At 40.3% G+C, this 14,229-nt stretch overlaps 1 protein-coding gene across 3 annotated transcripts in view; it reads left to right on the top strand.

Moving 5' to 3' along the window:
• The first annotated feature begins 434 nt into the window (after positions 1-434).
• Positions 435-14,229, top strand: part of LOC104861834 (cytochrome b-c1 complex subunit 2, mitochondrial) — a 44,384-nt gene continuing 30,589 nt past the window's right edge. Inside the window, exons 1-2 of one of the 3 annotated variants that reach the window (XM_010623437.3) lie at positions 435-606; positions 11,118-11,393. Coding sequence is in view for 1 of the 3 variants with exons in the window: in XM_010623436.3 (XP_010621738.1) it covers positions 11,780-11,812 (33 nt within the window). In the remaining 2 variants the exon portion in view is untranslated. Of the gene's footprint in view, positions 607-11,117; positions 11,394-11,695; positions 11,813-14,229 lie in introns of those variants that run through there. The other 2 variants (XM_010623436.3, XM_010623438.3) reach the window with 2 other exon arrangements.

The raw sequence follows: 14,229 nt of genomic DNA, 5'->3' as shown, positions 1-14,229 counted from the left end.
ATCATAGTTTCAACTTTTTCCCCCCAGGATGATCTTTTCCTTGTCCCTTCAATAGAACATTTTTGTTTTTAGCTCTAAAGCCAGACATGTAACACATAACATATACTACCTCAATTTATTATCTTACTGCTTTCTAGTTTGTGTGTACTTATACAAGAGAGACACAGGCAGGCAGGCATGTTCTTCCCAGTAAGATTAGGAAGTATTTCACAGAGTGTAAGTCCACTGAAAGAACTACAATTGGAAATTTACCATAGTACCTTGCATTATAAATAGCTGCACACGATTCATATGGGCCCAAAAGAAAAACTCAATCCAAGTCCTGTCTATCACAAGTGTCCCTCAGGAAAATGGTAAAATTCTATCTTTCAGCATATGTTCTTCCCTGGATCCATTACTTCCTGTGTTTTCTCACTTCAGATTCACAATGAATCAGCTACTGCCCCCTACGTAAGCCCTTGTTGGAACACCTAGCAGGGTATGAGATGCTGGCCATGCACAACCATCTGTGGGGAGTCTCAAGCCATATATTCCTGCGCATGTTAAAAACATGTTGAGTACACTTCTTCTGGACGCCTTTGCGGATGAACTCATTGCAAACTACAGGTGAGAGAGTACCTGGTCCACGTGGCTTTTCCCTCCCATTCTAATTGGAAGAAGACAAGGACAGAACTCCTCAAAAAAAAAAAGACTTTGGTTAGCCGTCCAAACCACATTCCCATCAGTGAAAATGATTTCAACCTGAACAGCTCCTACAGCTCATACCATGACCTTCAATCACGTTTAGAAGGTACTGTTCTTCTCTAGCTCTGGGATCCTTCACAAGCCTTCCAGGAGTGCTCTTAGGTTCAACTTGTATTTGCCTCACAAGACTATTAAGGCCATAGTTGGTGTCAGCCTACTGGACTGTCCACTTTTCTTGTCTATAGGACAGGAAGTGCAGCATGCCAGCAGGGAAGCACCAGTTGCTGCTCTTCTATGAGTCCATGTAGCGTAACTCAGGTGTAAGAAGACAAAATCCATGTTGCATAGGTGCGAAAGCCTCCTTGGCTTAGAAGTCTCATGTTCCACAGGAACCTTGTAGCACTATCCCATAGACATAGCTTTCTGAGTCCCCATAAGATACCAGTTACCAAAGATGAGGGTCACTACACTCCAAGAAGCCCCAAAGTTCAGCTTCTTAGGTGTTAATAGTTTTCCCTGTCCAGCCATAATTTATCAATCAGGGTCTCATTTTATCATAAGCAATATCGCCTAGAAACATAGTTAGTACTCTTGTCTTTATCTGGTTACCAAAAGTGCCTATTTATAGAGTTAAAGCAAATTCTCATGCAGAATGGTTAAAAAAAAAAAAGTCACGCTCTAAGAGACTTCCAGGACTTAATCATTTGCTAACAATAGAAACATGAGTTTGTTTCTGTATATGATAAACATTTTATATATGTGTATGTATACATTATAGCTAGTTATTTTAAATATATCTATATATTATTACTCTGCTGGAAAGGCCTGACAGCATCTTTCTGGATAATCTCTTTTGGCCTGCATCCTGTGGCCCAAAACCCCCTCTGGGACAGTCTCATGGGCATGTAAGTAGGGTGATGCCATTGTCCTAACCTCCCAGAGGTGTAGTCTGTGCCTTGATTGATGGAGTGGAGGGAGTTACACTCAGAATTATGGAGACTTGCTTGAGTCTGAGAACATAGGTCAGCAATGACCTTACCAGAGTCTGTTAATTTCCCTGGAGGAATTTCAGTCAGTGACTCTCATCCGAGGAAACATTCTAGAGTCCTTAGATAAGATCTCTGGTGCACACTGTCCTAAAGTATGAACAAAGAAAGGTTGGGGCTGACTCTTCTTATGTATTTTAAGCCTCTGCCACTTGGTTCCTGGTTTGGTTTCATGTACAACAAAAGGTCTCTGTTCCCCAAACCTATCTTACTTGATCCTAAATACCAGTGATGCTAGGATTTTCCTTACCCTCCCATGGTGAGCCTCTCCAGACCTACCTCCCTCGCTCTGGCTCCTTCCCCCCGCCCCAGGATGGATGAAAGAATGTGAGGCTGTGTGTTCAAGATTGGTCATTATGGTAAATCAGAAGTTCAAGAACCTAAGCAGTCTACAGAATCTCAAGAACAAGTATGGAAATGGCTACACCCTACTGGCAAAAACCAAGAGGTGGAAGAAGGCAAAAGCACTAAGACTTTCATAGAAACAACTTTTCCAGGTTCTGGAGCTCAAGTACAACTCTCCCAATCAAGCTCTGGTTGGGACACAAGGGTCCCAAGCTTTCTACCCCAGTAATGTAGAACTAAGAGATGTAAGATCCTCAGTAGCCCCTTTTGGTCATTAATGGTGCTATCTTATGGCTCAAATTACACTTTGCAAGATAATTCTTCATATACATAAAGTAGTTATTCATGCACTAATTATTGATTTCACTGTTTAAGATTTCTCTTTGCTACCTTAGCCAAGGTTTGCTCAAGGAATGCTGACTAAAACAATAGACCTCTTTTCACTTTTCAGTTAGAGTTTGGCATATAATTGCACATAAAACCAACAAATAAATGTTTCCACAGTGCAGCTGTCTTCCCTACATAAATGAAGACCACTTATTAGTCAAATATAACTCACCTGTATCCCCTCACAACTGTGTCTTCTCTTTGAACATGTGGCAGACTGGTTTGCAGTATGGATTTGCTCTGGCTTTCTTTGTCACATTCGGTTGCTGAAGTACCTTCCGTGCCAAGCAGTGGGAAATATCCTCAGAGCCCCTCTGTACATGGGAGGGCCACTGGCCTAAGTCTGGCACTGAAGCTTTATTGCCTCCCAACCGAACAAGCTATGCTGGCCTTTATGGAGGGAGCAAAATAAAAGAACCTCCTCTAATCTCTGGTGAACTTCTGGCAATTATGCATCTATATGTAATGGATGCCCCAAGTTTAGGAAAAGTGTTATCTCCTCAGATTTAGTCCTGCCCCACCCTCCATCTACTCTGTACACTCAAGTCAGAGTGGAAAAGTAGAAAAGGGTCATTCTGGCAAGGGCCTTTTATACCATGTCAAGGAGTTCAGACTTTATCCTAAGAGCAGTGGGAAGCTCTCCCTCTCTTCCTTGCCACCTAACACACACATACACACACACAAATTCCTAACCATTCATTCTTCCAATCACAGCTTGAGTGTTTGCACGTCCCTTTGGAAGCTTTCTCTTAGTCATACTTCTCCTTCTTCAACTGTGTCATGTGCTTACATTAAGGTAAGGACCACATCCGTGCCTTTTACCTTTGTAGAAACCAAACTGGAGCCTGATGCAGTATGGGAATTCTTGTGTACTTATATTCTTATACCTTAGTGCTTGATCAAGTTAGGTCACAAAGAAAATGAAAGGAAGGAAGTTACAGTGTTTGGCTTATGTTTGGTTTCCCCATAATGAAATTCATAATGAAAATTTCAAGTTGTAAGAAAATTATCCTCTTTCAAAAAATGTTTAATTGTGGTGGAATTGTCAGAATCTTCCTTTGTGGGAGGATTATTTTTTCCCACAAGTAAAGTGAAAGTGCTGATGTTTAAGTCTAGCCTAGGATGTGCAAAGGAGAGGATAAGCTGGGTAGTTGAGAGTGGCCAAGGTGAAAAGCGTCAGTCTGCAGCTCTCCCACTGTGCCCACTTCTTACCGAAGCCTCTTCCTCCTTTCATCTTAGGCCTGATTCTCATTTCCCTCTTCCATGTATCCAACTGAAGCCAGTTTGTCCCTTGAGGACAGTTTCTAGTTCCCTTGATGCTATCAGGATTCTGCAAAGCTAGCTGGCCGTGCTCGTCCCTGTCATGCCTATCTAAAACAAGTATGCCATTTACGATTTATTTCCAGATATTTTCGTATAAAAATAAAATAGACACAAATTACAATTTTAATGTTTTAAAGTTGTCTTCATCCTTAAACCATTGGATATAGGACCACATAGATACGACTTAGGCACAGGGCAGTATGCTTAACTGTGTGACATAGAATTGCTGTAGAAATTGGGGAGAGCGAGATGGATGTCGAGCCATCTTGGAGGGCTTCACTGAGGCAGTAGGACTTTAGCTGAGTATTTAGAGTGGGATCATTTCCACGTGACTGGTTTAATTTTCATTAGAAACTGCTAAGTGCTAAGGCTACAAAGGTAAATAAGGCGGGGTCTTTCACTTCCTGAAGTTAATCGTTAGACTTAACGATTAAGGCTGCTTCAAAAACAAAAAATTATAATATCAATTCATGATACTTAGTATCTTAATTTTAACAGAACAGTTACATTTGTTTCCATTGTTCTCAAAATTCTAATGTCAACATCCATTTTGGAATCATTTTCAGTAATCATTATTCTGTCTCACAACAAAACCATTCTCTGACTCTACAATCAACTGGCAAATAGAATTTCTCTGTGCCGCCATCCTTTCACAATTAACATCAAAAACCTTTTCAAAATGGCTCCTTTATGTTTTTAGGCATTTCATTCTTGTACCTAAATGCTCTCCATCTGCATCCTCTGTTTTCTAAAAGTCCCGTTAGCTATTACATTGCCTTGTTTTCTTCTGTATACAAACACACACACACAGAGGAAAAAAGGGCCTCTTCCTTTCCCTCTAGCTTCCCATTCTTTGAGGATATTGTTATTCCATAATCCAAATTTGAATCAAATGGTAAACATTGGCCACTTCTCAAGCTGTTTCTCTGTTTAAAAGGATCAAGCGTTTTTAAGTGTTTCCAAAATATAGCTTATCTCAACATACAATGGTATATTGGAACCCCTAGAATTATTACCCTTGTGAGTCAAAACTTAGGTGCATTGTTCAGGGAAAAATGAATGCCTGATATTTTTTCTTCTAAAATCCAAAGAGCCCCTTGACATTTTAAACTCAACTTTGACTTGTGTATGATGAAAACATTGTATTGGAAATGGAAATATGCTATTTTTATTATAGTAAAAATTTACAAAGCTTACTGTCTTAACCTAGTATACAATTTCTAATTGTATAGTCTTATAGTAAGTACATTCATATTGTACAACTAATTTCCAGAACTTTTTCATTTTGAAAAACTGAAACCCCACGCCCATTAAACAACTCCCACCGTCCTGCAACCCCAGCACCTGGAAATCACCGTTCTGCTTTCTGTCTCTGATTTTGACTATGCCAGATGCCTCATAAGTAGAATCATACAGTTTTTGTCTTTTCATGACTGGCTTATTTCACTTAGTATAATGTCCTCAAGGTTCATCCATGTTCTATACCAGGTTTGAAGTTGAATATTACACTGTATATGTACATGTCTTTGTTTATCCATTCTCTTGACTATTGCTTTTCATTCTCAGGCATGTAAAGGTCTCTTTAAAGTCCTGTAATCGGGGCCAGGGATTTAACTTAGTGGTTCCGCCTTACAAGCACAAGGTTCCAAGTTCAACTCCCAGTACCAAAAAAAGTAAATAAAACAAAATTATAATTTTCATTATAATGTATTATAAATGTGTGGTTTCAACCACCTCTCATCCCTCCTTGCAAACCTATAGCCTATAAGTCATCCATAGTGACATACCTAGACGTGTGTGTGTATCCCTTGATGTATACATATATGTATGTAATAATGTGCTCCTTGGGAGTAAAATATTTTCAAGACATTTCCTTCAGATGTATGGAAGATAGAAAAAGAGAAACAATTGTTCTGAGATCTTTCAGTAACACCTCTGTAATTGTTATCATAGAGCTAGATTAGCTGACAGGAAGAGGGAAAAAAAACACTGAGTTCTGAGCAACAGATACAGCCAATTATCAAAGTCTCTTTTATGCTGGGCAGCAAACAGAAGTTCAGCATAAGAGTGGACCATTGTTCATTGGCCATTGCTCACAGCGTAGAGCAGGGGTTCTCAAACTCATTAAAACACCAATGATGGACCCACTGCCAGAGGCTGATGCAGTAGAGTGACAGTGAGGCCCAGACATCTGAGCTTTTCTCAAGAACCAGGTGATAATGGAATGATGCAGATAATACAAAGAAACCAAAAGTTAAGAAACATTCCAGTGATACCTACCTGATTCACTAGGGAACTTAGTAACATGCACATGCCCTGGCCTCACCTCACAGTCAATGAATAAAGACCAAAGCATCTTCTGTAAAAGATCTCCGAAAATTTTGATGAACCATTGTCTTGTAGTTGGAGTAAACATCTGCCTCACTGTTCAGCAACTTCACTGAGGTGTAGTTTATATATCATATAACTTACATGTTTTAAAAATACAATTGAATTGATTTCTAGTAAATTTTCCAAGTTCTACAGCCTAGTTTTAGAGTACTCCATCACCCCAGTAAAATCTCTAGTGTCCATTTATAATTAGTACCTGTTCACACCCCCACAGTCCCATGCAACCACTTTTCTTTCTGTCTCTATAGATTTGCCTTCTCTGGAATTTCGTACAAGTGGAATCGTGGGTTTTTGTATCAAGATCTTGTCGCTACATAATATTCATGAGGTTTATACTAGTCTATTGCTGCTATAAAAAATTACCACACATTTCATGGCTTAAAACACCATAAAACTGTCAGAGACTTCTGAAAAGAACAAAACAGAACTTACAGGGCCAATACTTGAAATGTCAACACAGCTGTGTCCCTTCAGGAGGCTTGAGAGGAAAACCCATTATTTTTTCAGCTTCTAGAGTCTACCTTGGCTTGTGGTTATACCAGTCTGCCCTTCTGTTGTACATCCAGTAAGGATCTTTGTAGTTATGTTGGTTTCATCCAGGTAATCGTCCCCATCTTAAGAGTTTTAACTTAATCACATCTGTAAAGTCCCTTTCCCCTGCAACATGCTTCATTCATAGGTGCCAGAAACAAGAATATGGAATTCTTTGGATCCATTATTCTGACTATACAAAGTTTATCCATGTTTTAGCATGTATCAGTATTTTGTTCTTTTTAAAAATTACTACCTAGGGAAAAAAAAAATCACTACCTAGGGGCTGGGGATTTAGCTCAGTGGTTCCACTGCCAGCCTCAAAAGCACAAGAACCGGAGTTCAATCCCTGGTACCAAAAATAAATAAAAATGAAAATTACTTCCTTCACTTTGTTTATTCTCTTCTATAGATAACAGTACATTTTGTTTACCCACTCACCGGTTTAGGTTGCTTGCACATTGTGGCTACTGTAAATAATGCAAAATCAAGCTGTTGGGTAAACATATGCCTTCATATCTTTTTTTTAATTTTAAATTTTATTTTTTTAGTATGTTTTTTTTTCCTTTTTATTGAGTTTATTGGTACATTTTAGGTATACAGTACAGTTACATTCATTATTGGGATCTTGTACCTTTACATGACAGATCTTGGTTCATATCTCTTGAGTATATGTCTAAGAGTGGAATTGATGTATCACATCGTTTCAGCTTATTTTTTCCTAATTACTTGTAGTTCTCTCCCTTTATTCTCAAAACTGCCCCAGTTTAGATAATAAATTATATAATTACCCTAGTTACCAAAAAAATCATAGGCCAGGCCGGGGATTTAGCTCCTTGGTTCTGCTGCCTGTCTTGCAAACGCAAGGTCCCAAGTTTGATCCCAATAAATAAATAAATAATCAAAGGCCTTTCCAAATGCAGATATTTTTAAAAACTTAATGAAAAGAAAAAAGTACTGTAGGATGAAGGATAGAAAAGGAATGAAAGCAACAGCTGAAGTTCAGCCCTTGAATATTTCTAGAGATCTGAAATTCCTTCAACAGGCAGACAGAAGGGAAGCAAAGGGTTGCGAAGGGCAGACAGGTACAAGGAAGAGTAAGCAGAATCCAAAATCTAAAATGAATTCACCAAAAGTAGGCAGAAGGGTTGTAAATTGTGAAACTAAAAATTACTGCAAGTTTTCTGTTTCTTTACTACTATTGTGTGTGACAAAGTGAGAATTTCACGGTGCATACTTCTGGTATGTCCTCATACTAGGTGAAGCCAGCTGTTCCTAAAACATTACTTGCTAGAATCACCTAAGGGCATTTATTTAAAATGCAGATTACTGGATTCCAAATTCTAGAGTTTCTGACTAAATCAAGTGTAGTGTGGAACCCAGGAATCTTCATTTTAAAAAATACCCACATAATTTTGATGAAAGTGACATGTTTAGCTTGTGGGTGGAGGGAATAGGGTAGGCCTACCAGCAAAGTCTCATTAATGAGGGTTTGAAGGTGATAAGAGAAGCTAGGCGTGGGGTCACAGCCCTGTAATCCCAGCACTTAGGAGGCTGAGGTAGGAAGATCTTCAGTTCCAGGCCAGCCTGGGCTACCTTTGAGACCTTGTCTCAAAACAAGCAACAAAAGGTGGTATGTAGAAAATATTACGAGTACAATATTACAGAACAACGTATTACCAGGTGGCAGTGTATCTTCAGTCAGTCATGGAGCCATTCAAACCAACTGTCAACAGATTGATAAAACATATTTTTCTTCCTTTATGTCCTAAACTTAACCAATGTCAAGATCTTGTCAAAATAGCTTTTGCTACATGAGTCTTAAAATATTTAAAAGGAAGACAAACCAGCCTAACTTGAAATTTTTAGGTTTTATTGCTATCATGAAGTTTGACTGGACATTGTATGAACTACAGCATAGTGATCTCCTAGACTAATCCAAATGTTCACACTGAAGTACCTCCCTTCGTCTTTGCAGTGTTACGGTACAAGTGATCTCACTTGGCTTCTCCCCTTGATATCTGACATCATGCAATGAAGTACATATAAAACTTAGATCCTATATAGAACCAAGAGAAAAGTGAAGAGATTTTTTTTTTTAATGCTCATAGGAAATGTTCATATTTAAGAGAAAATAGAATAAACATTTTATTAAGGCTGCTCTGACTTCAGACTTTGGCCACTTCAAGGTGTCAAAAAGAACCTGCCATTATGATTTAAATCATCTTAAACATTTGTAATTCATAGTTCCCTTCATTAAAGAGCTTAAAATCAAAGGAAAAACTTTATGCTTGAAATACACTCTTCAATGTCAAAAAGAACCTGCCATTATGATTTAAATCATCTTAAACATTTGTAATTCATAGTTCCCTTCATTAAAGAGCTTAAAATCAAAGGAAAAACTTTATGCTTGAAATTGGGTGACAGGTAAATGGGAATTGATTAAATTTGTTTATGTGTGAAAATTCTGACAATGTTTTATTTAATAAAGATAAAATATGAATAAAAATCACCAAAGTAAGTCAGTAAATTTCAGAGAACGAAGAAAAATCTCCAGTCTACAGTAGCCAGGGAAGATTTCATCAGTGATAGTGTTTGGGTAAAATTCTGAGATGAATGGGGAAGGAAATGCTAATATCAAAATTATGCATTTGAAAAGAGCCATGATTAATCAGGGTAGTGTTTCCAAGTACGAAGTCAAGCCACTCTCCTATGGCCTGTTTTCCCCTCACTGTCACCTCATTTCTTTTCACATTCTCCCTTGCCCAGCATGTGTACATCTACCCACCCACCCCACCCCAGCTAAGGATAGAACCTGGGCTCCTTAGAGCCCAATTGAACTCATTACTAAAACTAACAATTAGAGCTTTCTAAAAATGCACTCATTTGCTCTTCCAGGTCTGCTCTCTTACTATCTCCTTGTTTCATCTTCCAAGACTTTCAGTATCTCCTGTGCAGAAAGTTTCAAGGATTCTCTTTTCTTCTGCAATAAAATACTCCAGTTGTGGCAGAAGCTGCCGTCGTGAAGTTGGGGACAGCGCAGCAGGATGTGTCCACAAGATGGCACGCCTGCATTGTAATTGTAAATTTACTAGGAAATTTTGCAAATTTAACTAGAGTTAAGATTTTGATTTATGTAGCAGATATCATGACTTATTGTTTCAAATTCTACCACCTTTGGAAACAAAATTTCCCCCTTTAGGATATTTGAGTCACAGTTATGTTTCATTTGTGGATGTTATAACCTAAGAATAAGGCAACAGTATAAATAGGCGCAGGTCCCTACATAGGAAAGGTGCACCTGCAGGGAGGTGTGTTGCCCACTTGACCTGAAGTGTTGGATGATGAAGTTCCAATGACCGGAATTCTTGGAGGTACAGAAATTAAGGCAGGGGTTTAAAAGTACTGGAGATAGCTGGGCATGGTGGAGTACATCTATAATCCTGAGAGGCTGAGGCCAATACAGGATGATGGCAAGTTAGAGACCAGCCTGGACAACTTAGTGATTTAGCAATCCTCTGTCTCAAATTTTAAAAAGGGCTGGGATGTAGCTCAGTAAAAAGGCTTTGGGTTCAATCCCTATTACGGGGGAAAAGGGGAGATACTGAAGACAGAGCTTTGTATAACATATTAATAAATTTGAACTTTAACCTGAAAAACATGGGTAGGACACTGAAGTAGGCAAGAATCAGAGCAGTGTGTCCCAAATTTTGTTCATTGGATAGCACATTCATGATTTGTGCCATACCTCTATATCATCGTTACTTAACCTTTTTTTAAACCAACATATTTTAGTAAATGCATTTAAAGAGGAATTCATTTACTAGGATTGCGTGGCATAATAAAAAATATGTAGTCATTAAAATGGAACAATGTTTATTCATATACCAGGTCTACCACATTTTGGGGAACTACTGTATGGATTGGGGAAGTTGGGGTGGCTGAAGGCACAGAAATTGGGGTGGCACAGGTTGACTACATCCGCTTGTTACAGTCTGAGGCAGTTGTAAACAGTTATATACAAGCCAAAGAAGGCACAAGTTTGCCTGTGCCTTGTAATGTCTACAGCCTTTCGGAAACTTTAATGTGCATTCGAATCACATTAGGCCTTACAAATACAGATCCAGATCATATATGGGACTGATAGATGCTGGATTTCCAAAAACCTCTCGAAGATACTGATGTTTTCTAACGTGGCAAACAAAACACAAGATCTACGTCCTTGAGGGGCAGGGACCACGCCTTCGCCTTTAATGTGCTACTGTGCCAGACACGTAACCTTCAGTTAACAGCCATAATCAATTTTTCCCTCTCCTGTATCTTTGACTGCCTTTTTCAATATGCAGATTTCCGCTCATCCGCCTCCTACTAAAAACAAAAACTAATTTGGGGTTTTGTTTTCTTTATAAGGCGAGACTAAGATGCAAATCCCGAGATCGGAGACCTTTGCAATGATCACCTCAGGTTGAAAACCGACATTAAAGTGTCCGCAGCCTGTTTTAGGGGACACAACGGCAACGTCGCGCAAGAGCTCTGTCTGCACAGAACTAATGACCTAGTAAGGGGTTCACCAAGAAAGAAGCAATTGCCAAGCTCCGATGCCCAAGACCTCCATAGAACTTCGGTTAAAAGAGATACCTCCTAGAGGGACCAGCTTGCAAGGCGCCGGAAGCCCAAAGAGAGCCGGTAAAATTCTGGAAATGTCGCTGTTTGATTGGACAATTCAGGTCGGAAAAGTCCAAAGTGGCGGGGGGAGTTCTGACGGGCTGTCAGACGTAATTCGAAAAGGATCCATATTCAGTCAAGGAGAATAACTCCAAAGATGTAACCTAAATTATCTTCTGTATTTTTATGAAATTATGTGTCTCCCTATCCCGCGTCTTGGAGGAGTTGGACCGATCCAACCTTCTCCAGGGAGCAGTAGAGCGCGTCTGTATAGAGAGTCCTCCTTAGGGGGGTTGTGGGAAAGCGCTTCGCTGGGGACGCTGGGAAATTCCCGGCCTCCGCCACCATCTTGCTTTCCTTAAATCGGTGGTGCTGGGTCTGACTGTGGGTCGGAACAGTTTTGAGGCATGAAGCTACTAACGAGAGCCGGGTCCTTCTCGGTGAGCACAGCTGGCGGGTTTGGGGAAGGTTTGGAGAGCAGTCTGTCAGCAAGGTGGTGCGGCCCGGAAGTACCTGGTGTGGGGTCCCGGGCCTTGGATTTCGGTTCGCCCTTCACCTGAACCCGGAGGGCTGCAGTCTGGGTTAGGAAGTGGAGTCTCTGCTCGCCCACTGAGCAAGAGACCTAATTTCGAAAACCCCGAAGATAAGGGAAGGGCTCGTGAGTGGAGACCAAGCGACTCCCTGAAGAGACTTCTGAAGGTCACTCCCATGCCATAGAAAGAGACAGGGAGAATACAGGGTGCGGGAGGACAGCGCAAACACAGTACCCCTACCCTTTATCAGCTGCGGCCTTTGCTCGTTGGTTTATCGTGGTGCATCAGTTTCCCTAACGATTAAGTGGGTTTATGAAGAAAAGTGTAAGAAATAAGCTAATTCAGATATAGCGCCTATCCCAGTTCCTGGAGCTTTATTCGTTGTTACTTACCATGGTGTTCTGGCAATAATGTGTGCGTTTCCTAATTTTTTTTTTTTTTTACCGGGGATCAAAGTGGGGACCTTGTGCTTTCGAGGCAAGCGGCGGAACCACTGAGCTAAACCCCCCGGCCCTCTAAATTTCTTGTTAGAGGGGTCCTTCATGAGGATTCCTTGGTCTATTCAATAGCTGCATACATAAGGTTCCCTTTCTAGCCCAAATTAAACAGCTGACACTTGGAGGGACTACCTCAAGCATTAGTGTTTTATCACTGGAACATTGATTATTATCAAGAGTGGGAAGGGGTTATGTTTTTTTAAATTTTCAGCAAGGGATAATTTGTGCCCACTGAACAGTTAGCAAAGTGTAGAGACAGGTTTGTTTGCGGCCAGGGGTGCTGCTAAATATTCTGCAACGCTCAAAAACAGATCCCTACACCAATGAATTATCCAGCCCACAATGCCAGTAGTACTTGGGTTGAGAAACCCTACTAGAGGGAAGTGCAAAAGACCAGACGTGACAATGGAGTTGTCTTTTTCCTTTATGTTTAAATGAGCGTCCTTGGATTGTACAAATTTAGGCTTTAGTTGTATTCCAAGCATGCCTGAACAAATCAATGAGTAACAGTCCTTTAAGGACAGCCCAGTTGCAAGGACAAACTCTGTTCCATTTTCCAGTAGAAAAAACTCAAAGATAACAGTTGGAGAGGACCAAAGTAAACAAACTAGTAAACTTGAAGGCAATTATTTGTTTCTAATTATGGCACTCATCTTACATGAAAATAAATTTGTACATACTGTGTTATTAAAATAATCAGTCAGACATGGTGGCACCAGCCTATAGCCTAGTTACTTGGCTGAGGCAGGAGGATTGGGAGTTTGAGGCCAGCGTAAACAACTTAGCAAGATCCTGTCTCAAAATAAAAAAGAGCTGGGATGCAGCTTAGTAGTAGGATGCTTGCCTAGGTACATTCCCACTACTGCTGCAAATAATCATCATCATCTAGCAATTCCACTGCAAAAATAATGATGATCTAGTAATACTATAACTACTGGGATTATTCCATCTTGATTTCAAAGGAGCAAATAAGCACACAATGTGTCGTTCAGGTTCATCTGAATGGAAAACAGCTACATCTTGCTTGGTAAATGTAACTGTATAGATATTTGTACTTGAACTGTTATGACCATCTATCATAAAATTTACTTTTTGGAAAACCAAAGGTCAAAATGAAAAATAGTATTCCCCTGTCTCCAGCTCCCCTCTCCTTGTTTACACCTGTGGGCACACTGCCTCCCTTCTTCAGAGTTAAAAGAACAAGATACAGAGCCAGTCCTGTTATGTCTACCCAGTAGCATGTGAAATTAGCCCCATCCAGGGGAAACTGAGCTTTAAAGAGCTGATTCACAACTCCATGCACAAAATATTTAGCCCAGCCCTCCAATCGAGAAAACTGGTCCATAGGTGTGCGGCGTTCCAGACCGCTGGGAGAAGCCAGTGGGAGCTGCTCAGGGTCCCAGGTGTGGTTTGTCTCAGAGGCGGGATTCCAGTCAGAGCCTGATCCTCAAGTCCATTATCCATGACAGACGAGGAATGTTGCTGCACCTGTAGCCCTGCTCTAAACTCCTGCTGTTCATGTTTTGTTTTAAACTCAACCTCTTACCCAGAGTGTGAGAGAACCCCTCATGGGCTTGTGTTGAGATGCATCCACTGCTCCACACACCTAGGCTCCATCTGCTGCAGCTGCTGGGCCAGAAGGGGACCACCCTCCCCGTGCCTACTGCAGGATGAATTAAAAATTTTAAAAATTCAAGAAATCTACCTCAGTTGATAGATTGGACCTATAGGGTTTCTTCAACTTGTGAGTCTTAACTGTTGACTGGGACTTTCGTAGCCTCTTGCTTTTCTTTCTTTCTTTCTTTTTTTTTTTTTTTTTTTTTTTTT

The sequence above is a fragment of the Fukomys damarensis genome, unplaced genomic scaffold, assembly GCF_012274545.1.
Source record: "Fukomys damarensis isolate Sample0158 unplaced genomic scaffold, DMR_v1.0_HiC HiC_scaffold_34, whole genome shotgun sequence".
In the NCBI taxonomy this organism is placed as follows: Eukaryota; Metazoa; Chordata; class Mammalia; order Rodentia; family Bathyergidae; genus Fukomys; species Fukomys damarensis.
Note: the sequence above shows the minus strand (reverse complement) of the source record. Positions and strands in the feature narration are given on the sequence as shown.